Here is a 27,128-nt window from a genome sequence, read left to right on the forward strand (position 1 = left end):
CGGAAGAGAGAAGCTCCATTTGCCTGATGGGCATCTACAGTCCTGCAGGGGATACGTAAATTTTTGATGCTGAAAAAAAATCAAAACAAACCAAGGACAAAGGGTTTGGGCAGAAAATTGAGTATGAAAAGCAGATACCAAAATATTTTCCCAGCCTATGGACCTGATGCACAAACAATTAAGTCCTGTGTTTCTTGATATACACAGAAATGCTGAATAGTAATTTTAGTATAGAGTGTTTACCCATAGCTTTCTCCTTGAATGCAGTCTATCCCCCCTCAAATTAGAGTATTTAACATTTTGGGCTACAGAACAAATTCTACTGCGAGAAATAGTAATCCATCAATTGTTTAACAATGGGAAGATGTGTTACTTTATCTTTGGTGACTTCCTCCTCATAGTCATCAGCAAGTTCTTGGACTGTTGCTTAGGAAACAATTTAGGTAATGTCTGAAATCTCAGATATCCTGTAAAAGAGGTCTGAAAATTTTCAGACTCTGGTTGACATAGGGTAGGACGTATCTTTTTGCTGCTGAATGTACTATCGAGGCTATTCTACTTGTTTGAAGAGTCAGCAAGCCACTTGATAATAAATTATTATATTCTGTGACTACTGCTTCTTTTTGCATTTCTGTACCTATTGAGCTAAAGCAAATACGTTAATTTCCAAAAATGCTGATAATCTAAAATTCATTTGATTTTGTATGGTGCTGTGGTTACATGCATCTTGTCTTAACAGGAATTGAGCTAAGTTTGTATCTCTTCCTAGCTTGTAGTTCAGTTTAACACAATTTTATTCCATTGCTGTTCATCCCCGGTTGTCACTTTGGCTTTTACAGTTCAGGTGGAATATGTGTATGTTGGCGTGCTGTTACTCCCCAAGAAAGCAAGTTTATTCTGTATACACTGGGGAAGAACAGCTTTTCCAGTCAGTACAGGTGCTGTGCCTGTTGCCACTTGAACTAATCCCCAGCTCTTATTCATAGCCTGCCTCAAGTCAGCCCTGTATGTTTCTCATACCACAGGGAATCAAGCTTTGCCTGTTTGCTGCAGTTAATTTGCTCATTCCCTGGCTGCCGTATTCTTTTCAAAAGGCAACATCTTCAGAAGTTATCTGAGGCTGTCCTAATAAAACAAGAGCCAGTGGAGCTGTTTTTTCAGTTTGCTTTTTGTAAGTGTCAGGAGGAGCAGATTTTGTACTTGGAGCGATGTGCTACTTTCTGTGTTGAAAACTGCACTGCAAGAAGGATCTATAGCCAGATCCCAGTGGAAGTAAGACAAACCACCACCTGGATGCCTGCTTCAGTATAGGGAGTTTTGTACTGAAATCAGGAAATACTACAGTAGCTTAGGAGAAATGGCAGGCACTATCAAGGAGCAAATAACCATACTTGCAGCATTACAGAGGATGCTAAAAGCCGATTCAGGTTTTAAAATTTACTCATTTGAACAAAACATATCTGATTTTGCTGCCAGCACTGTGTTATTTCCTGTTAAACCAAGGCCTAATCTAAAAGCTGATTCAGGTTTTAAAATTTACTCATTTGAAATTATAACAAAACATATCTGATTTTGCTGCCGGCACTGTGTTATTTCCTGTTAAACCAAGGCCTAATTCAGGGGTTGGTTTTTTCAACAATCTCAAAATGAATGTTAACAGCTTAAATGTGCTGATGTAATGACTTGTTTTAGTTGATAGATTGGTTTTTCGCCCAGGGCAGAAGTTACATACCTGGGAAGGTTGAACACCGCCTACACCTATATATGACATTTTGGAAAGGGGTCACAGTAGGTGAACAGCTGAGTGTGACTTCCAAGTTAAAGGCTGGGAGGGTGGGGAGAAGTAGTAGTAATATTTCACTGAGTAGAAAGGAATTGGGAAGAGAGACAAATGCATGGCATTCTTGAGACTAGTAATGCAATACTGCATGTTGTGCTGTCTGCATTTTTTTCTGAGCATGTTCAGAGAGAATACAGGAAAAGGGCATGCGGTGTCTGCAGACTGGAGGATAAAATCCTTGAAAGTAAGAGATTTACAAAGGTCAGTCTGTTCAGCTTATCAAAAGATTAAAAAGCAGTTTATTCTAGCATACGAGTAGGTTGGAAATAAGGAAGGTAAAAGAATTCTTTTTAATCTTGGGAAGAAAGAAAAAAGATCTTAAGGCTTGCAGATAAAGCAAATATAAGCCACAGTTTACCATTGGAGCATATAGAATTGATTTTCCTTTTTTGAGGTACTCTATTGTAAGCTGGACATGTTTCTGTGATGTATGCTTAGCCCCAAGAAGTTGCTGAGCCCACTAACAGGGAAAATAAGGAAAACACAGTGGACTGCAACATACGGGAAGCTAATACAATCTGGTTGTATTTTTTTGGTCTTTAAACTGAAACAATGGAACTGCCATCACTGAGACTCATCTTCAAACTCACAGAAGGAGTATTCAGTCAAGATTGCCAACCTAATAAGTGTTACAAATTTTCTGTTTGTGAGTTTTTGTTTAATTCTTATCTGATACCCAGCTGCATAATGACTCTTGAGACAACTCAGATTTATTTGGCAGGTTTTTGCTGGTGTGGTTTTGGTTTTTTTGTGTTGGTTTTTTTTGGTTTTTTTTAAAAATAGATGTTACTATTCAGCAATTCTTTGAGCTGCTAAACATGCTGGAAAAAACCAACTAGATCTAGATGATGTTGATCTAGAACATTCTAGTTGTTTGATCTAGATGTGGCTTTGGGAAGAGGCTGAACAGGGCTAAAAGTTTTATAACGTTTAGCTATACCTATTAAGTCCTTTGTGGACCAGGGGAGAAAATTATTCTTCTAGCTCTGTGTGTTTCTCTAAATCTAAGCTTGTAGAACAGTATTTTGTGCCTTTCCAATGAAGTTCAATATCTGAAGCGTAACTGCATACTGTAGTTCTGGAAAGTATTTGTTGCCTTTTAATTTAAAACTCCAATTCGTTTTGCAGGTGATTTTTCTGACCACACTGTTCTACCTATTGAGTTCCAGTGATGAGTACTACAAGCCAGTAAAGTGGGTGATAAGCCTGACACCTTTGTCTCAGCCGGGTCCCTCCTCAAATATAGTTGGCCAATCTGTGGAGGAAGCAATAAGGTATGTCGTTGATTTCTTGCCATTTTGGAAAATTCTCTTTTAAATTTGATGTTCAACTACAAATACTTAGCAATTGCAACAGCTCATGTTTCAAAGATGAGTTGCAAATCTCAAAAGATTTTCACAAACCTCACCTTGATGATTTTTCCCCCCTTGATGGTTAAAAGAGCAATTTGATTAGACTTGCCTCAGAAAAATTTCAGAGGTCTGTCCTGTAGCGAATACTAGCATTTTATAAAACTGGTAATGCCCATCACGTCCCTAACCCATCAGGAAGCAGTGTGTTTGCAGCTGTGTTGGTATTAACAGCTAGTGCAGCTCACTAGGAGGAGATTCATACAGCAAAACAGTAGAAATGGAGGACTGGACATCTGTGCTGCACGCATTTCAGACTTACTTAGTTTGAACTATTTTTAGTCTAATCTTGGGGACTAGGTACCCATTTGCAGCTGGAGTGTATTAGATATGCTCCTGGAGTGCATTTTCCAGTTCAGTTTCATCTGAGAGAAATCTAGTTTGTGATCTCCGTGAACCAAATTACACCAAAGTGAGCAACCGGGGAACGCTCTCCTGATCCCGCTTAAAATACTACTGTACTGCACCTCCGGAGTGCATCCACAGTGTTTCATGCTTAGTTACCATTCTTATGTTTAACTTCTAAACTACTACAGTAATTGAAGGAAGATTCTTTTTGTGTTTTTAAATATGGTTCACTGAGATCTCACAATAAAGCAGTATTTGGGGTACAGTAATGTATTTCATGTGTCACAGATGAATGAAACTGTCAGCTTTCACCTGTTGTTAGCAGCTTGAAACACTAACATATTGGTAACATAGTAAGTGGATTTTAAATAAGGTGTTTAAGTCATAGCTCACTTTTTTGAAACAGTTGATAGACTGGGCAAAGTCAACAGATTCCATGCTAAATTCTCTACAGTCATTGTCTCTTAGACCACTGCTTTCTGTGTCACCTTGCGCATAAATACAAAACATGAATAGACTTTAAACCAGCCATGTCCAAACTCATTGCCAAATGTTTGCCATTGTTCTTAGGTGTACTTTACAAGGGAGTGTTGTTATCTGTTACTGGAATTAAGCCATTTCTGGGTACATTTTAAGAGTGAGAAAGCTATATCATGCTGTAAGGTTGTGAACAACAATGGCAACTGCTGTAGTCATTTGAAATGAATGGGCAATCCAGGTAGAAAGCAACAGATTTGGAATTCTGCCAAAAAGTTAATAGCCCTTCTCTTGAGTGACTGCTACTGGGTTGTCATTGATCACATGGTTAATATCTTGGTCCTACCTCTTCTGAAGAACGCGAGCAGATTTAGAAACTGAAACTTGTCTCACGAATTGTTCTCTTTAGCCCTTAGTAAAGGGGAGCAGTGTCAAAAAATAGGATATGGCTTCTCTGGGTGTGGATAGACTGCAAGGAGGGTTGTATTAAATGCAATTTTAAGTTTATAGGCCTGTGACACAGGTGACCCAAGGTATTTGTCAGAGTTTAGAATGGTGGAAAGAAAGAAAATAGTGTTAGAGAAGCCACAGGAAAATGAGTTGGAAAGAGCCAGCATGCATCAGTAACTGCAAATACGATGAGAAAAAGCCAGTGTCTGGAGAATGTGGAATGTGAAGCCGCTTGTCACATACAAGAGAACTCAGTCTATGTGTTCGCTAAGGCAGCCTGAATCAGTCAGTCATATCTGTTTGTTTGGAGTAGCTTGTACTTTGTGTCTTACTTGAATTCTTTGGAATGCTTTTTCTGAGATTTTCAGAATTTCCTCTCTCTTGCTCAGTTGTACCTAAAGATTTATTGTAATGCATCTAGATTAGCTTGCATTCCACTCAATGCTTATTGTGATCTTCAGTATGTAAATATGAAGAGTATAGTAACAAGTGCCCATGAGTTTATGCATACCCAATTTGTTGCCGTATGAAAAACAATTGCCACTGCAAGCCATTTCTTCTGTCACAAAGTAGCAGCTATCCTTTGTTTTTGAAGATGAGTTGTTGCTAGAGGGGTAGGAATCTAAAACTGGCTTGTTCACCTCATCTATAAAAGGCGTGCAAAGTGAATGTTAATGTTTGGTGGTAGGATGGGAGGAAGAGGCTCCATTTGTGAATTATCAAATAATGAAGCTTCTGTAGTCGCTTTCATTATTAGACTATGACAGCGTTATGCAACGTGAATTCAGCCTCAAAATACTCATGCATTCAAGTTGACCAAAAGCATAGAAAGACCAGGTTCTAAATCTTGAAAGTCACCAGCTGTGTTCCAGCTCCCATCATTCTTCAGCAGTACATAGCATGTGCACAAAGCTAAGAGTGCATCTAACTAGTCCTGTCTGGAGGGCAGGGATCCTCCTGTCAAGAGATGCAGTTACATCTCTGTTGCTCATGGAAGAAGAGTATTTTCGTGTCTTTTGGCCCATGTCAGTCACTTAAGTTGCTCTTCTACTTAAAACGTGTTTGTGCAAAGCACTAGGGGACTTGGATACAATCAAGGAAGTTTGTTCCTTGGAGAAGAGTAAGAGCGAAGGAAGTGGAGGGCAATCAGCAAACAGTTTCTGTAGCTCAAGAAATCCCTTAACTTGAAGCTGTTATCCAACAAGCACCTAATCAAACCAAGACCTTTTCCCATTGCAGTTCCTCTCATTGAAGATGTGCTGTGATTTTTGTTGTCCTGCCTATAAGTAGCTATAGATTTGTAAATATTTTTCTAACTCCCTTGGTGATGAGTTTGTAAAGATAGTGACAGTTCTCTGTTCACGTGGATTGATTTTTTTTGAGCTGCTCTGGACTGAGAACAGCTTTCCAGCCTGTTTTAAGCCAAGTGTTGAAGTTGACTGTTTCCATCACAATACCTCAGATGTTAAATTTGCACTTGAGGGAGAAAAAAAGATGCAGCTGTGGTGACACTGCATGAGTTCTGAAGAAGCTGAAAGGAATCCAAGAGTTACCTGCTGCAAGCCATGTGATGAAATGTCCTCCCAGCCTTTGATAGGAAACCTGTTCGTCCAGGACAGAAGGGAGGCAAAATGCCAGCAGCGCATATCAGGTGGAGGGAACGAACAGGGATTCACCAAGGGCAAGTAATGCCATGCTTGACCCAAGACTTTGCTTGGCTAGCCTAGTGGTACAAGGGCAGAGCAGTGAATGATGGAAGATGACTTGGAGGCACGCGAAGGACAAGGTGCCGTCAGGGAACACCCAGCATAGCTTCACCAAGGACAAGTTGTGCTGGGACAACCACAAACCTTGCTTTGAGGAGGTGACTGTCCTAGCAGGACCAGGGGAGAGCAGTTACTGCCATTTCCTCAGACTTGATCAAGGCCCATGACACAACCTCCCATGGTATCCGAGTGGGTGAGGCATTGGCAGGAGAAGGGGACTACAGGGTGAGAGGGCTTGTGCTCAGCAGGACAAATGCCACCCGTGGTGGTGGCATGCCTCGGGTGAGTGGTGGGGCTGATGCTGGTGATGGCCTGAAGTAAGGGCCTGGGCAGTAGTGGGACAGGCGACCTTCCACAAGGTTGTGGGTGTCCCTTCCCACCTGGGCAGGGCAGGGCAGCTGGTGTGGATGTCCCTTGCTGTCTGGGGAAGACAGCAGCTTGATGGAAGCCAGGGGCTCGGTGCAGAAGAGATGGCACCTGTTCACGGTGGAGGGGGGATGGGAAAGAAGGGCCCAGGCAATCATTGACAGTCCACAAAATAACTGTTTATTGGCGGGAGGCATTGCAGTGAGTCTGCGGGAGGCATTGCAGTGAGTCTGCGAGATGTCCACACATTTTGTCTTCTCCTAGCCACTGTTGGGTGCGGAGGCTGGGCTGCCGCTGGGGAGCTGGCCAGGTACACCTGCGATGCCATTGGTGCAGTCTCATGGATGGAGCAGGGTGCGCTGGTGTGGTGCCAGGTCATCCCACTTTCATTGTCTCTTCCTCGTCTTGAGGTGGATCCACCTCCATGGGCTCCACGCTTTTGCCTGGCAGATTGGTTGCTCCTGATGCCTCCAATAGCTCTGACATGACACTGTAGCACTGTGCCTGGGCTCCCTTCAGCAAGATGGTGGCAGCAGTATCTTAGGGGGTCTAAAAGTAGATTGAGGCCCCAAGCTTGAAACTCATGTAGTGGTAAGATCCTGCCAGTACTTTATGAAAAGTTGGTCTCCTCTGAGTCCAAATGCAAACTGTTTGCCTCGTTAATGCCAGCTTGGTCTAGTGATGGGCATGTTATCTGAGCAGAAGGTGCATACCTGGTTTTTCCGAGTTGGTTTTGTTTTTTTCTTTTCTTTTTCCTTCAGGTCGAGTAGGTGAAATTGTAGAGCAGCATCCTGAAAGATGCCTCCAAAACGTTGTTGAAGAGGGTGCATATATAAAATGTAGAGCAGACTTTTCAGTAGAAGGTAACTGCCAGAAATGGTAGGTTTGGGCCTGTGAAATATAGCACAGCTTCTTTGTGTGCCCCTTACACTCTCAAAGAATTTCAGCGGGGCCCATAACAAATCTTTCCTGAACTGTGGAGACCAGGAGGGTACAGAGGAGTCTAGATGAAGTTGCCAAAGTGCCAAATAAGAGAGGACACATCTTGTACTAGTTTTATTTTGTTGTTGTTTGGGGTGGGTTTATTGCTGAGTCTTGAACTTCTAATGAAACACCTAGAAGGGACCTTAAGGGTGAAGTCCAGCACTTCTTCCTGGCAGAAGTGTAGTCTTCTGCTTTTCCAAAGCAACAGCTGTCTCAATATCTGTGCTTGATCTGTTGCTAGTCTTTGTGCACTGCCACGGAGTGTCTGGCTTCATCTTCATGTAGCTCTTGCTTTTCTTATACTTTAGGCACCCACAGGAGAGGGAGGGATGCAAGAAGTGCTGTTGCTCAGGGTGGAACTTCTCAGCCTGGGAACGTAATTAATTCTTTCTAGGCTTGTCCCGGGACAAGGAGGCAAAGGGAAACGCAGGGGGTGGCCTCCTGCTGGTTTGGTCTTTCCCCGTGTTGCGAATGTAATTCTTTTTGTAAGCTGGGTGTTTGACCTTGACTTTGCCAAAAAGCTTCGGAGGAAGATCACTTGTGACCACAGGGTTTTCTGACTGATGGGTGAAGTACTGGTGCGACTTTGAACAGAGCAACTCATTCAAAATTCGGAATGCCAAATTCCATGCTGGAATTTCTTGTGTCATTGCCTGCAAATGAGGTGGGAAATAAAAATTTAGGAAAATGTTAATAATCATGAATGCCTCAGTAGCAAAAGAGCTGCTGTTGTCTAATAGTTTTGGTCTTTCATGCCCAGTTGGTTGATCTGTTTCTCTTTTTCCTTGATTTGCAATCAAATCTCAGGTCTTTCTCACTCCAATTTTAACTTTCTTGCTGTGGCCACACTTCATTATTATTTCTTCTTCTTGATAAGTGTTCCATGTGCCCTTTGCCTTTTGCCCTTCCTCTGTTCTGTCCTTTTTTTTTGTTTTTTAATTTTTATTTTTTCCTGTTTTCCATATTACATAAGTGGGTATCAGCACAAAACTGCGATGAATTCTGAACGTAGTATTGCACCTTCATCATGTGCAAGAGTCTCCTTGACTGGCAGTGGTGTGAATATAGTAAATACATTATTTTCTTTCACTGAAACTACTAGAAGGCAACTACAGGGACCAGTGGAGAAAGGGGAATAGGGAGGGGGCTGGTGACCGGGGCAGAAGGGTTATGCCAGAGTAGGCTGAGCTGCAGGAATTCTTTCGGCAGCACTCTCTGTCAGGGTTAGGAAGTTTACCTGCTTTAGAAATGCAAGAACCACTTGGACTGGTTTACTGGATTTAGATCATTTTAGTTCACAATACTAGTTAGTGAAATTTTTCATTGTAATTAGATCAATAATGTAGTATTTTGAGGGTCGGTGGGAAATCTTCATCTGCACATACCAGTTTTGAGATTTGCTTTGTTCAGGAAGGTTCTGTAAAATCAAGTTAATTCATAAGTCGCCTACCTCACTGCATTAGTAGGAAAAATATGTCCTTTCCCCCTGAAATAGGGAGGTGGTGTTCTTGTCTGGATCTTTTTATTTTTTCTTTTTCCCCTCCCCTGAATGGATGAAGCAGTAGTTCTCCAATTCACAGGTCTCCAAAGTAGTAGCATGCACACCTTTGCCTGAACCATTCTCCTTTCCCTGAGCAGCATGTCGTTCTCTTCCTGAATGCACCATACCCTTCTTCCCTGAAGCTCCCATTCTGCTTGCTCTGGTGGAGATATTGCACATTACTAAGTTGCATGTTGTCACGGCCTCAGTGCAATTTAGTGTGTGCGATACTTTCACATGAGTGCATGCACACGGGTATGGCTGTGGCTTAAAGTTACTGCAGCTTTCAATTTTGGTGGGGCCTAATTACATTGTGAAATGGTCTTAAACCCAGATCAGTATTTTGAGCGATGCCTTGAAACGTGTTAGTGGAAGTTTGTTCTGTAATGCCAGGAAGATGAGTACTGTTTGTTTTCAATTTGAGAAGGGTTATCATTACTTGTTTCATTTTCTTCATTTGCCATGTAGACCTCAAATTTGATCAGATTTTTCATTGGTTATATAAAAGTTACTTAAAATATTAGGCGTTTCTAAAGAGGGATATCCTTAATTGAAATTTGCCACAAAGTCAGAGAGATTTGATATGAAGAAAACCTATAGTGCTTTGATGGCTGAAGTAGGTTGTTACTGGTTTTTCAACTCTTATTTATTTAAAGAGATCTGAAATGGACTACTATGCAAATAACCAAATAAACAAAAAGACCCCAGTTTTTTTAAGCATCTAGTTGGTTTGCTATGGCATCCCAGCAGTAATGATGGAGAAAATGAGATGGTGATACAATTCCCACAGAAAACAATAATCTTCCAGCATGTTAAGCTAATGCTTAGAAAAAGCAAAATGTGTAATCCTGTTTATTTTACTGCAACATTAATAATGTCTTTCGGATTAATTTTTCAGAGGCAACTGTTAACTGATTATGTTTTGACTGAGTTTTTGCATGCAATGTATGTCCTTTAGTAGCAGGAATCTCTCTTGCAGAAAACCTCTTTTGTCACAGGAATGCATTTAACAGGACCTTACTGGAATTTTATAAGCTCTTCTTATGGTGTATGTTATGAGATGGGAATAGATGGAAAATGATTCTGTCTTAATGAAATAATTTCCTAGTCTAAAACCGGGAGTAACGGGTTTTTGGTTGGGTTTTCTTTTTTTTAATTAGATGGAGGAGAGGAATGTTTCAGTTGAGTTACTGAAAAGAGTAGAATGTAGTCTATAAATCTAGAAGAGATGCCACATTGTTTCAGTACATTTGCAAACCCAATCTGACAGGAGCTGTAACCTGATTATCCTAGTGGGATGGATAGTAGCATTTTTCAGCTGATGGCTTTAGTAGCAATAACCACATGACTCGCTCATACCACTATTGTAGTTGTAAATATTCTCCTAGATGCAAAAAAAAAAAAAAAGATTTGTCTTTACCTGTATTTCCTTTTTCTTTTATACCAGAAGTACTTGGTTCTTATTAAACGACAGCTCTGTATGTTGCTTTATGTACACATGATTTTAAAAAGTTATTCAAAGAAAAAGATACTCCAAGAAAATTTCAGAAAATAACCATTTGCTCCTGCTTAATCTTTACTCTTTTTTCCAAATTTACCTGAAACTATGAAAAAATGTTCATTATTGTACACACATGATTTGGGTCAAGCATGTCACAAAGTTTGTAGGAATTTTGCAATTTACTACCCCTAATTCGTGCGATTACGTAAATGCTGAAACAGTTCTGTTCTCTGTGCCATGCAGACTGGTATAGTGTATTTCCAAACACATTGGCGGGTTATTGAGGGCTTCTTTGGTTTATATTGAACAGTGCCAATATTCTGACATTTGTTTCTTTGATATTCTAGAGGGTGCATTCTGTATGTTCTGACAGCAATTTCTCTTTGTGCATTTTTGTAGTTTGTAACTCTGTGCCTGTCCAGCTTGTTTAAGACTGAAGGTATCTGTAAACACATAAAGGATGTGGGTTAGTGTGTGTGTGCACGCGCGTGCACACGTTTAAACACATAAGCAGATTTGCATGCAATCTTTAAGAATAATGTAACTACATTGCATCTTGGATACTAGTCCTTTAATTATGTATCGCACCTATGCAATTATGTGTATACGCTGCTTTTTCTACAACACCAACATTTTTCTTAAACAATGATTTCTGTGTCAGAACTTAACAATCTTTATTTGAATGAAAGTTTAGTTGCTATGTGACATAGACTGTATCAGTAAAAACTGTGACACTTAACTTGCATCTGGAATTCGGCTCAGCCAGTTAGTTTTCTCTTTGCTTCTAAGGCAGGCCTAGTAGCTAACTGGGAGGGATGGAAGGACAAGGGATGCTGGAAGAATTATTAAATATAGAGGGAAGAGATCTTCTATCAGGCTTTTCTAAGAATAAAGGGATACTATAAGAATTATCTCTAATATAACATATTGCAGGATCCTATGCTTGCATATCTAATAATTCTTGATATGTATGTATTTAAGGTTGCAGTATACGTTAGTATAACCTTGGTTAGCTTTCTGCCATTTAAGATAGAGATTTATTGTAATGTAAGAAGACAGCGTGAAGGCTGATATAAAACTTCAGGATTTCCTGACATTTCAAAGATTTAACGTTGCAGCTTTAGCTTTTTGCTTTTTTGTCATATTAGGTTGAATTATAAGGTCAAACCATTATTTATTCTCTCCACCAGCATAAGCAATCAAAATACCCTCTTCCCTATGCTTGTGATTCATGATTTTATAATAGTAATAATCTGAACAGACTGGCAGTTTCTTAATCTAAGACCGCAATGGATTTTGAGCTTTATTGAGTCCAGTTAGCTGTTGCTCTCATTCATGAACTTTTCAAGCTAAAATGGGGATCTAAAGGAACTACATCCTTACAAGTGGTGTGGAGAATAGTACATGTTCAGTGTACAGTGCCAGTGCATGCTGTCAGCTAAGAAAGGGTTCAGTAAGGCTAAAGGGAAGGCTGACTGCGTAGCTGAACAGCAGAGTAACAAAAGGCCACGGGAAATGAGAAACTATCCTCTAAAAAGCTGAAGTTTTAGCTAAATGAATAAAACAGAAGGATCAGAATCTTCAGCGCATAGAAATAGGCCTAAAGGAAGGGGGGGAGGGAGTTTGATTCGTTTGCTCAAAGCTCCGCAAAATGCTATTAAACCAAAATACCATATTTCATATGCAGCAGGAGCAAGAAGCACTCAGGGGGGCTGAGGGATGACAAGGAGTAGTCAGCAAGAACAAGGCTGCTGCAGGCTGTTGCAGGGGGAGGTAAATTGATGCTATGTTGCTCGTTGCTGTGGAGGTAAGTGGAGGGAGTCACATTTTAAAACCCTTCTTACGGGTGAGCTGCAGCAGAATCTCTCAGAAATTACAGTGACTGTAGAAGCGGTTGTAGAAGAAACAGACAAAATGAGCAATAGTGGATTGCTGGGAGGGGATGATATTAACTCACGAAAGAAAACTCAAGGACAAAATTAAAAAAAAAAAAAGTTCCAGGAAACCCAGGACGTACAGACATGTAAGTTGGACATCAGTACTGTGCATCTCAGTAGGAACTAAAGTTAAGGAAATACAAGCACCTGGTAAATATGATTTAGTTGTGAAGAATCAATGGCGTTTTCACAGAAGTTCTGCCTTACTCTTCATATTTTTTGAAGTGGTCAGCAAGCAAGGCCATTAATAAGTTGATCTGGCTGCTATGTTCTACTGAAGTTTCATAAAGGCTTTTAACAGCATCTCTTTCCAAAGACTTTCAAGAAAATTAAGTAGTGATGAGATAATAGAGAAGGCTTCTGCATGGAAAAATAGTCAGTTAAAAAGGTAAGAAACAGGAGGGTAGGAGGAAATGATGGTTTTGATGTGGGGACCTTTACTATCCCGTCTATTCATAATTGTCCTGGGAAGGAAGTGGGGAGGAACACCTTACTGATGCTGCAAAACTATTTGAGCTAGTAAGGGTGAGGGCTGATTATGGAATTGCAGCAGGCTTGTAGACAAACTCAGTTAGAAGACATCAGTGACTAGGGAATAAAATGACTGACAAAATGTAGTGTAGATAAAAGTGATGCATGCAGGTGAAAACCAGTCCTAACTTCACACATAAACTGATGGCCTCTGTGCTGACTGTTTCCACTTGGGAGCTATATTTTCAGGTAGGCAGTGCTTGGTAATACTTAGACATCTGCCAGGCATATCAAACATTAAGATTTGTTACAACAGACAAAGACAACCGAAACACAGAGTATTACTCCCATTGTATGAATCTATGGTTTGCCTATACCCTTGAATTACTGTGTGGCATTTTGGTTCCTGCATCTCAGAAAGCCTAGGAGGGCAACAGGACTGATGAGAGGAATGAAGGTACGAGGAATGACTGAGCTGGTGAGGACACTTCAGCCTGGAAAAAGGATGTTACACAATTGAGGTCTGACAAATCAGAACCAGTGTGAAAAGGATGACTGGAGTTGGACTGCTCATGGTCTCTTCCAACATAAAATATTGGGATCATCTAAAAGCAAGCAGGCAGTTTAAAAAAAAAAAAAAAGGAAGGGGAATTGTTAAATACATTTGTCATATTTCTTTTGTTCCCTTAGTGTTTGCTTCTGGCCTCTCTTCCAACATAAAATAATTGGATCATCTAAAAACAAGCAAGCAGGTTAAAAAAAAAAAAAAAAAAAGGAAGGTGAATTGTTAAATACATTTGTCATATTTCTTTTGTTCCCTTAGTGTTTGCTTCTGGCCTCTACTGGAGATGGGATGGTAGCTAGACAGACTTCGGTCTGAACGAGTTTGGCTTTTTAAATGTTATATTCCAAGATCCATGTTAAGAATAGTTAGGTGTTGCACTTAGTAAGCAGCATGGTCTGCTCGTGATAAAAATCTGGAAATGTTAGAAATAGTTGATTGAGAAATAACTAACGCTTTCAAATGTGTTGCTCAGAAGAATAATTGCAAGTTAATGTGGTATATGTGACTAAAACAGGCCAAAATAGTAATTAAAAATAATTACAAATACTACAAATACAGAAGTATTGTGAAGAAATAAACAGATGTAGAATTTCTTACAGGTTGGACTACATATTAATTGTTCTTTTTCAGAGAATGTAGATGTTTCTCTGTTAGATGAGAAAATCTGTTTGCTTCTGTGTCCTTCGGACTAGTTGTCCCTGTTGAAAAGTCTGAAATTTTGATATGGTCACTGGAGCCCTGTCCTGCCTTGAGAGGTGTAATATTTGCATCAGTTATACCATCTCAAGGACCTATGCTTTGTTCAAGACTGTATCACTTCGTCTGATTAGTGTCATTACTAGCCTCCATATGTTGGAGGTGTTACCTCTCTTTGTTCAGTTGTATCATTCCTAAGGAGAAATTCATTTCAACAGCAAAACTGTTGAAATCTTGTCATGGAGTCATCTCTGAAAATCACTTGCATATTTATATTGCTTTTGAGATGATCGTATTCTGTCAAGAAGCACTTACTGCCACTTCTGCTTTATTCATAGCTGGAATACATCTTACTGCTCTTTACTTATTTTCATGTGTAATTTGAACCTGAAAAATAATTAAGGTCTTTTTTATTCCTAACAGAACCCTTAAAGAGAGTCAAAGAACAGCTTAAGAGTTTTTTTGCAAAAGGACTTCTTTGAGTCCTTTAATTCTTCAGTGTTCTCTCAGTGATCACCTGAAATTTGGGGATCATTGTAGAAGGAGAATAATGCATTCCTTTTTGAGATAATAGCTGTCCTTTGATTGTCACTGGTAGCTTGTCTTTTGCAAGAGATCTTGGTGGTGTCTGAAGGATGAAAATTTGGTTTTGAAGTCATGGTGACAGCGGCTGTTAGTTTCAGCTGGGGTAGGGCAGCACTGTTGTGCAAAGAGGGGTTCCTGCCCTCCAGCCGCAAGTCTGCTGGCTTCTTTCCTGGTGGGAACACAGCTGTTTGTGCCCCTGCTCTATGAGTCGGATGGGGAGTAGAGAGCTGAATTAGTTAATTAAAACTAACCCAGCAAAAAATAATTACTAGCTGAATTCATTGTAAAAACCGTCATGGCACATGAAAAAGACTGTGCTGACAGGTAGACAGAGGAAGGGTGGTTTGGGCCAAAATGAATGCTTGAGAAGAGGGGAATGGGAGGGCTCTTGTGGCAGTGCTGAGTTAACCTGATTTGAAATAAATTGTGAAACTGTGCTGTGAAGTTTGGAATGCGTTGCATTTGCTTTTATACCTTGAACCCTCTACTTTTAAGATGTAAAGGTTGTATTCTCAAAAGAAATTGAGTAGCTGGAGTTTCTAAATGCATCATTTTGAATTAGTCAGCTCTGTACACAGGAAGGTTTTGCAACAAAGGTACAATACAATCCTTGTCATGTCTTCTTAGAGAATATAGGAAAATACCGAACATCAGTGGTGTAAAGAAGATGATGAAAGAGTGAAATTGGTTTTTTTCTCTAATGGTATTTTTGGCTTAATGTGTTCCTGTTACCAAACTTGCATTTTAATTGGATTGTAAACCACTGTCTGGCTTGTAACGTGTTTTGTAAGGCATTTAGGGAAATGCTAATTCTTGCAAATGTTTCCAAAGACAAATGTCACTTTTGTCTAGTTTTTACTCTTATGCCCACTCAGCGGCCAGGGTCAATAAGTCTTCATTATAAATTTAGTACAGTAAACAGTAAATCTCTCTTCTGAACTTACTGTATGCTTACCCTAATCTCTCTGGAAAACTCCAATTCTCATAATTTCAGCCCATATGTTCTTCTTTCCTCCAGTGCTCTGGGAACAGAGAGATCTAGAAAATCAAATTAACTGAGGTCAAAAAACAAATGCTTTGAGTTGAAGCTCAAGGTATGTTCTGCATCCCAGGAGTCTTCACTTTTCTACCTTTTTCCTTTGAACTGGGGTTGTTGCAGCATTAGGTTGAAATTTTTGAAATTTTACTGTGTCGCTAATGGTGAACAGACCTTACCTGCAGGCTCTGTGAAGTGAACCTGAACTTCACTTACATTAAGGTAAACTTCAGTAGAAGCAAAGGGGAAGCTGTATGCTTTTTATGGCAAATCAGGAAAAGAGGGGAGGGGGAAAAAAGTCCACTAAACCCCACAAAACTCATAAAATGAAAAGGTGGCACTTGCCCTTGGGAAATCTACAAGCACATTCCCTAGCTTTTTGGTGAAGTAGAAAGAACTTTAACAAAAAAATATTTAGGCCAGCTATGCAGAAACATTTGACAATTTGACAGAAGTTTCTTAATTTTTAAGCTGAATAATGTGAAGTATGACCCATGTCCTCTTTTTTTTTTTTTGTTAATTTTACATGCTTTTCAATGCAGAGTAAAATGGAATATGTATGTCTAAGTATGCTTTACACCAAATTGCCATGAAGTGTTCATAAATTACATATTTGCAGATGACAGCTCTTAGAGGTAAAGTGGTTCATCCCGATAGAGTGCCAAAGTGAGACATGAGCAGCAATTGGATTTTCTGATTTCTGAAACGTACAATTACTCTTGTATATAAAAGGAAGCTGTATGTATGCCAATAATGTATTAAGAGATGAAATTAATGTACTGTCACAATTTCACCAGGAAGGTCTGCATTTTACAGATGGTAATAAATCCATTCAGCGTTTGCACTAGCATACCATGTCATCTTTAAGATCTGGTATCACAGATTCAGAGTAGCTGAAGCATGCTGTTGATGAAGATTCTGATTAGTGTTTTCAGCTTTATTTTTTTAGCTGCCTTAACCATGAGCTCAAATGGATATGAATTTTGAGAGACTTTAAGATAGGGTTCTTAGTTTTTCTGACAGAAGTAACAAACATGAGTCTTCTGGTACTTCAGAGTTCTCCTGGGCCACACTCGCCACAAAGTAGGATGATCCCCTGTGCTTTTTTTCTGACTAGTTGAGGCAGACACAAAGAAAGGTGAAGGAGAGGAGGAGAATGAAATTAGGTGTAACCTCCTCTTGCTTCCTGCCTGACCCCCGACACCTCACAGCTTCTCAGCACTGTGTGCTGCCTTCTCCTTTTGGCTTATTAGTTGTGTGTGCTAGACGCAAGGAGCTAGAGACATGCTGTACTGTTCTGCAGTCGTTTAGAGGTATATGCTTTTTTGCTATTGAAATAGATTATGTATCAACTCGCAGATGACATCAGACCAGGTCATACCCACTGGTCCACGATTAACTTTTCTGTTATTCTACTAGTGCATCTGCAATGAGTAATGGACTTAGTGTAAAATTTTCTGATAAGCTGCATGACCGTGTCAGCAAAAGACATGGCAGAACTTGAATTTAAATTTGCATAAAATTAATCTGAGGATAAAAATTAGGTTTGTCTGAACCGAAATGTTAGAACTGTGTAAATTAAAATGGCAGTTTTGGATGCTTTCTTATGAATGAGAAACGGTTTTGCGTTTACTCCCTAACATAGTTACATTCACAGCAATTCATTCTGGCTGTTGGAATAATTTTTCTGGTTTGTTGTCTTTCTTTTGGTAACCATAAGAAGACTGTCTTCCCTTCTCTTGTGGTCTCTGTGGGAAAATCCAAAATGATTGCTTGTTTAAAAAGTAAGTCTTTCCCGTAGTTGTAGATGGTTATTTTAATTTCAAGTGAAGTTGATACTTCAGATACCTTCCTCAAGCCAGAGGCTTGCCTCGCCTCCTGTATACTGAAGCGTAGTTTTGGGGCATACTTACAGAAATTGTTAAGACCTTGTTAGTTTTACTACAGTACGGAAAACATCTTGATGGGAAAAATAAGGAGATACTTCAAGGACAGTTTTAAAGTTATTTTTGACAACTGAAATATATTTGTGCCATAGCTCCTGTTTGATTGACAGGAAAAATATTTAGTCAAATATTTAATTATAGCATGTTGAAATCTGGGTTCTCATGGATGCTATTAAATATTTAGATTCAATGTTTCCTTCTAACAAATTGTTCTGGATATGTTGGGGTTTTTTCTTTTTGGTTTTGTTTTGGACCTGACAAATTGCATTAAGAAAAGTTGAAAACTTTGTGTCTCCAATGAAGAGTTTCAGAAATTGTGAGATACCTTCTTTATAGTGCAAAGGGATTCCTATGGGACCAGTCTAAGATTTAAGATACCAACAAGGCTGACAAAAGCATAAGGGTTTAGTGGGAACAAATGTATCTTTAGTGCAACCAGGAGAAGTGATGGGTTTTTTTCGTTGCACCCTCGTGATCACCGCAGTACAGATAGCACTTCATCTCTCCAGCTGCCAGGAGACTTCCATTGACAAAGACTCTGTTGCAGTTGTTCATGTTCTAAATTTTTAAAATCCAACCACAGATAACTTGCATGTATGGATTACAGTGATATTTAGCCCTCTTGGTTTTGTAAGGTATCCTTAAATAAAATGTTGATAGAGTGATTATTCCCCCCCCCTCTTTTTATATGATGTTTATACTTGGTTATCAGAATCAGTTAATAAACAGGTTCTTGTTACAGAAATATTATGTTCCTTTGATATTCTCAGCAAGAGTAGACATGAATTCAATGTCCCAGAAAATGTAGAAAATTAAGACTTTTGAGTAGCTGAGGTACGAAAACGTCTTGAGTTTTTAATGCAAACTCACATTTAGCATTCTTACTGTGGCTTTGGTTTTTGGGGTCTTTTCTCCTCCTTGCCAATTTTTTTTTTATGCCAGAGGCTTACTTTTTTTATAACTAAAATACAGGTGAGTATTTCACTCTTCGTAATCTGTAGATTCTGTGTATTTTGGTCTGTATTTCCCATTTTAATATTATAGAAGTTTATCTAAACTGCAAAGTATTCAGTCTCTTTTCACTGAGGCCACCACATATGTGTAAATATTCCTTCCCCTTCCTCACGCACTACATACTTGTCTGTCAAATGCTGGATTTGTTATTTCAGGTCATTCTTTACAGCTTGCTTTTTTCCATATTTTCCCTTTCTTTTTTGGGGGGAAATGGCTGACAACAGCTGTTCCTAGTTAATCTGTTAAGAGAATCTCACATTTTAAACAACAGTGTTGATGTGTGAGGTTTATTATGCACTCATAACTTCCAGTGGGTTAATTTTAAATAAGGTGATTTTGATTCAGCGGTCATTTGGGAATCCATGCATGCCTTTAGGTGGGAAAGGAGGGCAAAAATATACAAACCACCCATGGAAATAATAATGAAGATAGTGCCCAAAGATGCAAAAACTGGGAGTCTTGCAATTCTTGCTGGTAGTTCAGAAGAGAAGATTTTGCCCTAGTAGTTTAATAGCAGAGGTTTCTTTTCTAGAAGGCTTTATCGACTGAACAGAGAAGATAAACTGTACTCTTAGAGGCTTTAGTTCCAGAAAGGGCAGCTTTCTGTGCAGGCTGTGTTCTTCTTCAAGGTGCAATGAAAACCTTTGCGCTAATCATCCGGCTCCCTCATTTCTGTTGCATGTCTTCCTGTCATCTCTGCACTCCTGCCAGAGGTCACAAAACTGCGAAGACACAAGTGGTGTAATTAAAAGCATGGAATGTAAAATGGGAAGTTAACATCAGCAAGCTTAGCTTTGCATTTATCTTTGCTAAGAGGTTGTGCGTGCCACCACTTCTGCGCCGATGTAGCTGTTAAGGACTGTTCTGACGAGAGGAACTCAAGGATATTTTGGTTATTTAGATCCAAGCTAAAATAGTGGTTTCAGGAAACTTCATGCCTTTCTCAAATAAGGGTGAAAAACTGGTGTAATGCGCTGGTGAGATACACCAGTTTTAGAGTATAACTTTTGTGATTGTAATCCTAAGGCACAGGGTTTCAGTTCAGTTATAGGATACTCCACATGTGTAAGTGCACGAGTGCCGTAAAAATGATACAGCACTTAGCTGCCTGTTTGCTGTCTCATGAAGCTGTGGTCACACTTGAGAGAGAACTTTGTTTTGTGGCATGTTAGACGTAGACTCAGCAGGATTGAATTAGATTACCAGGCTTTCTATTTGTTTTTTAGTAATGTAACCTAGTAAGTAACCTAAAAGCTAGGAATATAAAGATACTGAGGCTAAAATCCAGTAATGAATATGAGGTGCTCAGTTATTTTCATCCAGAAAGCCATGTAAGTAAGTAGGAAAGTAAGCAGCCTATTGCACTTCACAGACCAGTGGTTTTAATCCAATGAGAATGAGCAGGTATAGAAATGCAAACAGATAAAGAAAATGAATGAACAGGTAGAAGTGGAAAAGGGCAAAGAAAAAGTAGTTCGTATGTAAAATGGTACTGCTTCTCATAGATAAAAAGGTTAGTTTTGATAGAGGATGTGGTCTGATGCTTGAGCAGTTTCTTTTAAGGAGTTTATCCCTGGAACCCATTGTACAGTAAAGAACAGTCTGGGGTCTTTGTGTCTAAGTACCTTAAATGACAGATATGATGGATGCTGACTCTTTTCATAGGAAACAAATGCATAAAGGGTTCCGTGTTATGTTTTGAGTTCTGTTATTTGTGCCACTAAGGGCTTTGCAGTTTTTCAAAGCAGCTTGTGTATATCTTTATAGTTCCCAGAATCCCATTGCCAATAAAATTTAACAGAGTTTCTTTGATTGTTTTAGAGGTGTATTTGATGCTTCCCTCAAAATGGCTGGGTTCTATGGACTCTACACTTGGCTGACTCACACTATATTTGGGATTAACATAGTCTTCATACCATCTGGTAAGAATTTGAACAATTACAGTCTGTTTAAAGATAATATTACATAATTATTTATTGTACAAGATCAGTAGGATTAAATGTTGCTGATAAGATTAGTCCTGAAGTTATTTTTTAGAAAACATTAAATCAGAAGTGGGCAACTCTTAGAGCTGTATAGGCAGCCTTCATATGGTTGATTTGTGCAAATGTCTTAAGGCAGTTTCTAATTGCAGGATTGGCTACTTTTTTTATCATTACACCTGAGTCTATTGATGAACTCAGTCTATGGCATGAACTTAATGAGGAGCTATTCAGACGTTTTTCTTTATTCCCTGTTCAATATGTAACCTCATTTTTATTTCCTGTTTATTGTTCAAACCACATTATGAAAATACTATGACAAGTTTAATACTTATGTGATATGCACTGTGGTTCCAAAGAACTTCTTAGCATTGATTGATTCTTCCAAAGTTAATTTAAACTACCATAGATCTAATTCTATGAAGACTGTACAGCTTTTCATAGCTGCTCTTTTCAAAATCTTTAGTTCCAACTGTATGTATGTAGCACTGCTGAAAACTTACTCCAGGGGTGTTTCAGGATGGCTATGGGTAGGGTGGAGAGAAGTCTCTGATTGCTGTCTTATCTCTGAGCCTTGCCTTTTTCTGTTTTCGCAACACGTTCCCTGCCAGCTGTTTTACTTCTCCTGTCTGTTTCTTTTGATGGATATAATTCTTCCTTCTATTCAGTCCAAGTCTTTCCAGGTTTTAACTTCATTCTGTATGCCTTGGCTTTTGTTTCTTCCATAGTTGACAGGTGCTGATTTTTCAAGATGCCTAAATGCAGGAAGATGTGGTATCATGAAAATGCATGATAGGGGCGTGCTTCTTATTCTTAGTACTGTTGCCTGACTGTATTACCAGCCTCTGGTTTTCTGTTATTGTTTAATCTTAGCTTTGGAAGTGGCTGAACAGTTTGCGCTGAGAAAATCTTCTCACCTGTTCCTCTTTTGCCTCTCTTCCCATGAAAATAATAATAGTAGTAATTAAAAAAATATTGTACCTTTATGTACGAAGGAACAAAAGGGGAAGCTCTAAAGCAACAAACCCCAATATAATAGGAAATGGATGTATTATGAAGTGCAACTACCTTAAAGTCATTGGTGTTGTTAGACCTGTTTAGAAGATAATGGTTCTTTTTCTTTCAGCTACATGCAAAATCTTTAAAGTTTTTGTGTTCTGGTTAATGAGACCAAAAAAGAGAAAAAAACCTTAATTATTCTTGTATTCTATTAATTCCTGTTGCATTAAATTAGAATGACAGCAGTACTGCATCACTTCAGATTACAACAGGTATTTGATAATAAGCAGGGTGTATGCCTGTGCATACGTGTGTGCATACAGAAGTAAGTCAGTCATGGATTTTATATTTGCCTGGTTTCTCACAGTGCTACCTGCATTATTATGGTTGACTGCAGGAGATCCGGTAAGTTACAGTGAGACTTCTGCTTGTATACTTTCTTGCACACAGTTGCTAATTTGTAGTTATGTAAAAGTTTGAAATGTGTATGATTGGTGTAACTTCAAATTTATTCTGACTTGGACATAAGTCATTATGACTGACAGCTGGTCAAGCTTTGCTGTATGGGGAATAGTGTAATTTTCTTTTTTTCCTAAACCATAGCTATAAAACAACAAGATCCTTATGTGGCACTTCTTCAGTGTCTTATTTACAACAGTTGATAGAAGTGGGACTACCAGTGTGGCAACAGTGTCGGAATTTAACTGTAAACGTATTTGTGAAATATGTTTCTCTGGTCTTTTTCTCACCTCTGCTTCTGCATGCTCCAGCGTTAGCAGCAATCCTTGGAGCAGTGCCGTTTCTGGGGACGTACTGGGCAGCCATCCCTGCAGTCCTAGATTTGTGGCTGGTGCAAGGAGAGGGATGCAAAGCCATTTTGCTCTTGGTTTTTCACCTCTTGCCAACCTATTTTGTAGATACAGCAATTTATTCAGATATATCAGGGTAAGTACATTAAAGAATTTTTAAAGTTAGTATTGTAAAAATGCTTAACAATCATAGACACCTTTAATTAAACTTACTTTTCTGAAGCACGCAGGACAGTATCTTCAAGCATAGGAATAGATGTAGAGATAACACCTCACAGTAAGAAGTCTTACTGGCCTAAGTGCCTTTGCTTTCCCAGGCTTCTTTTCTGTGAACTTTGTCACTTCAGAGGTCTTGAACTCATTCTCAAAGTCAGCAAAATCAACTGTTTTGGTTGTTAAAGTAATTCTGAGAATACCTTTGGTATTTATCTAATCATTGACTAAAGACGTGTAGCATTTTCCTTTACATTACCTAATGCTAGATGACACTGCAGAAGAAAAAAGAAATCCATGAGCTAGTTAGGGACCTGAAAAAAACCTTTAATTTTTCAGAAGGGATTGTGAGAATTTTGAGGATTTTTTTGAAGCCAGCCTTTGTGTTGTGTCACCATACCCTAGTGTAAAAATCTACTGATTATGAATTGATCTTTAAATGTGTTGAGACAGATGAAATTGCAAAACTGGAGGTAGGCTCCTATTGGGACAGTAGCCAGTGCTGTTTTCCTGTTGCGGGAGATAGGCACAGATGTCTCAAAATCTTCCTAGGTGCTTGATTGCCTCTGTTAACTTGAAACGTCTCCTGGTTTCACCTTTGAGTTTGTATGCAGAGAAACAAACTCCAAACTATGGAGACAAAGTCAATGTCTGCAGTTGTATCTGGACTGCGACTGAGATATCCACTGGCGTTTTCTGCTCCTGAAATATCTCATGAATCCCTTTATGCAATTCAGATTAGAAGATAAAGCAGCGCTATTTAACAGAGTTGGCAAGGAAATGAACTGTCATGTTTTGTATCTGTAAGACATGTTTGCAACCACGTACAAGATAGATGTAAAGTCGTACTCCTCTAGGGCCTGCTTCAGTCTTGATCATCAGAAGCAATACTAGTAAACTGTTTGAATTGATGGTCCGGACTTAGTTATATGCTGGTACTAGTCCCTCACTTGTGCTAATTTTTATTCTAGTGGAGTTAATATAGAACAAGGACATTAAGTGTTTCAGTTTTGTGTTAAGTTAGAAATGCATATTTTTGTTCACCAAATATAATTACCCTGAACAGAGGGAACCTAATGATAATATGCACAATATTAATACTAATTTTCATAGACTGTGGCACTATTTATTTTGCATGAATTAAAGCTAGCAGGTGAAGTATAATCAAATTACCTTTTTTTTTCCAGCAATAAATCATGGATAGATTTAAGGCTGGTAGCTATTTAACCAGCCAATAATTCTTCTACTTATTAGAATACATTTTTGACTGTAGGGGATGCAGACTCTGTTTACTGTCCAGAAAATATATGTGGCAGGAATAGATTTTCTGACAGTGGAGCAAAATTGTATTCTTCCCATTAAATAGAACAGTAAGCATTGTGCTGTCTTGCAGATTAGATTAAATCTATTTGAAATAGCTGTAATTAAGTTATGCAGGGTTTTCCAAATGCATTAAATTTATACTGTAGTCCTATTTCATCAGGTGATCTGTTGTTTAATTTAGCAAACTAGCCAGAAGAATGTTTAAACTGATACAAATGCTGGAAGAAAATTATTTGAAGTTTTTATAGGTTTAGAAATTAATTATGTGTCTACTGTTGGAGAAACATAAAACTTTAAGGTCAGGTCTGTCCCTTCAAAAAACAATCTGGCCCTACCAGTAGGTTAAATTTGATCTAAGTAAGATGTGATTGAGGTGTGTATGATGTCATAGGTCATGTTTCATGGTCTCGTTCCACACACAGTTGTGATGAAGGCAAAGACTGCCAGTGTGGGAGTTGGGACCATGGTAAAAACCTAGCAGAAACTGCTGGAGCTCTAAACTGATTAGCTGGTATTTTCACTCCATTACACTCAGAATTCAGAGCAACTTCCTGAAAATTGGGTGCTAAGTTTCAACTGTAGCTTTTCTTATATAATTCCATATTACCATCATTATTTTAGCTATAAAGATGAAGTATGACGAGCAGGTTTTGTGTAAATGCTGTTGATAGGATTAGTGTTGTACATCTGAACTGAAACATGGAAAAGAAAACCAGCATGGCTTACTTGCTGCCCTAATAACTGTTATCCATTGGCCCCAGCTTTCCAGTAAATATTAATATGTTCATAGAAATCTGGTTTCATTTTTCATCTGAAAACATTAAAAGCTAATGATAACAAACACTCAATCGGAGATTTTGTTTTGTAACAAAATGAGAAGGTGTGACTGCTTGTTTAAAGAATATGTGCTAATTGTTCTTTGAAAGATGCAATGCAAGTTGCTATCACCATGTAAATTAATGTCTTGGTCAGGGGTGCTTATAGTACATGTTGCTAGTTGTCTTAAAATTTAACAATTCTTGACCATAAAGCATGAACATTCTTTGTAACCAATCATCTTTTCCATTTTCAAAATGGAAATGGTTTTGCCATTGACTCCTTCAGACATTCTTCAGCAGATGTCTATAAAGTAGCTGCTCCATTGTGGATATTACCAGCATTATATGTAAAACAATGTAAAACATTGTTTGATCTGTTGTGCAAATGTAGTGTGGTATACAGCTTTGAATATTTGTGCAGTCATTCAAGCAACAATTGTTATAGTATAAATATGGGTATCTATAGCTAGCTATTTATTTTCTAAGCTTAATAAAACTTTATGATTAATTCACATTTCATAATTGATAGTGTTGTTGTTTGTTGGTCTTAATTTAATTTTATTCTGCTTGTGCTGTAATTCCAGAGGGGGTCATCCTTACCTGACAGGTCTTGCGGTAGCTGGTGGAGCATATTACCTGGGGCTGGAAGGAGCCATCATAGGACCAATTCTGCTTTGTATACTTGTGGTTGCTTCCAACATATACAGTGCTATGTTGGTGAGTCCCACAAATTCAGTGCCCACTCCATCACAAGCAGCATGGCCATTACAGATTTCACGGTAAGTTATAAATGTCTTACATGTATGCATTATGTTTTTACATGGATCAGTGTGTGTACGCATAGGTATAGAGAATGTGTGCGTGAGTTTTATATATGAGTGTGCATATACACCTACATGCGTACTGAAGTATTTGGAGAGGATTCAGCTATGCTATAGAATCATAGAATGTTTTGGGTTAGAAGGGACCTTTAGAGGTCAAATCCAGCCCCCCTGCAGTGAGCAGGGACACCGCTAACTAGATCAGGTTGCTCAGAGCCCCGTCCAGCCTGGTCTTGAATGTTTCTGGGGATGGGCCCTCCACTGCCTTACTGGGCAACCCATTCCAGTGTTTCACCACCCTCACTGTAAAGAATTTCTCCCTTATATCTGGTCTAAACCTACCCTGTTCTAGTTTAAAACCGTTATCCCTTGTCCTGTCACAGCTGTCCCTACTAAAAAGATTTTCCTCGTCTTTCCTATAGGCCCCCTTTAAGTACTGAAAGGCTGCAATAAGGCCTCCCCGCAGCCTTCTCTTCTCCAGGCTTTGTTCTAGAAATAAAAAGTATGGTGAAGTAAAATACTCACTGGAACTTGTAAACTTGAAATGTTTAATATGTCTCAGCTTCTTACAGAAGGCTCTTTTAGAAAGTTCACTGATCATACCTTTATCCTATAATTTATATGTTGCCATTGTGCTAGATGATTGAACGTCCTTCTTTCTGTGTAGAACTGTAATCCATGGATATCAAATAGTCAGTGTTTGTTGTCCTTAATAAGAGGCCTGCCTGGAAATACTGCATTTTAATGTGTTACTGTACAATATTGCAAAATATAAATAAACATATGTGAATTTAAAAAATGAGGTAACATTATATGCCAATATTCCATTAAAAGTATGATCTTGATGAATCTCTTCATTGAAGTTACTGAACGTGGATTATAGAAATGTATCTTTAAACTGTACAGTTAAGGAATGGGATGAATAAACTCCTAATCGAATACTTAATTAGAGTTGGAAATCATATTGTGAAGTTATTAATGACAGTAGCGATTTTAATGTCTCTACTGTCTTGCTCAATTTCATAGGTTAGCTCATTATACATATATCTTAAAGAGGATTCTGTGCTTGTCAGAAATAATCCTTTGCTCCGTTCACGTTAATAACTATGTCATCTTTCATATGGGTAATAGAAAAAACACTAATTGGACCTGTCTGTCATCTCTGACTTGCAGAAGTTATGTTCCAAGACTTCCTGTATACGCCGTAGGTAGAGCTTCCCACAGTACACACA

The 27,128-nt window shown here is 38.8% G+C and overlaps 1 protein-coding gene across 1 annotated transcript in view; it reads left to right on the forward strand.

Annotated features, from left to right (window-relative positions):
• Window positions 1–27,128, forward strand: part of TMEM245 (transmembrane protein 245) — a 76,955-nt gene that overhangs the window by 46,790 nt on the left and 3,037 nt on the right. Inside the window, exons 13-16 of the mRNA XM_035895471.1 lie at window positions 2,969–3,114; window positions 20,753–20,853; window positions 22,683–22,857; window positions 25,660–25,854. Of these exons, the coding sequence (XP_035751364.1) occupies window positions 2,969–3,114; window positions 20,753–20,853; window positions 22,683–22,857; window positions 25,660–25,854 (617 nt within the window). The remainder of the gene's footprint in view (window positions 1–2,968; window positions 3,115–20,752; window positions 20,854–22,682; window positions 22,858–25,659; window positions 25,855–27,128) is intronic.

This window comes from Egretta garzetta, unplaced genomic scaffold, assembly GCF_000687185.1.
Source record: "Egretta garzetta isolate BGI_Z169 unplaced genomic scaffold, ASM68718v1 scaffold405, whole genome shotgun sequence".
Classification (NCBI taxonomy): Eukaryota; Metazoa; Chordata; class Aves; order Pelecaniformes; family Ardeidae; genus Egretta; species Egretta garzetta.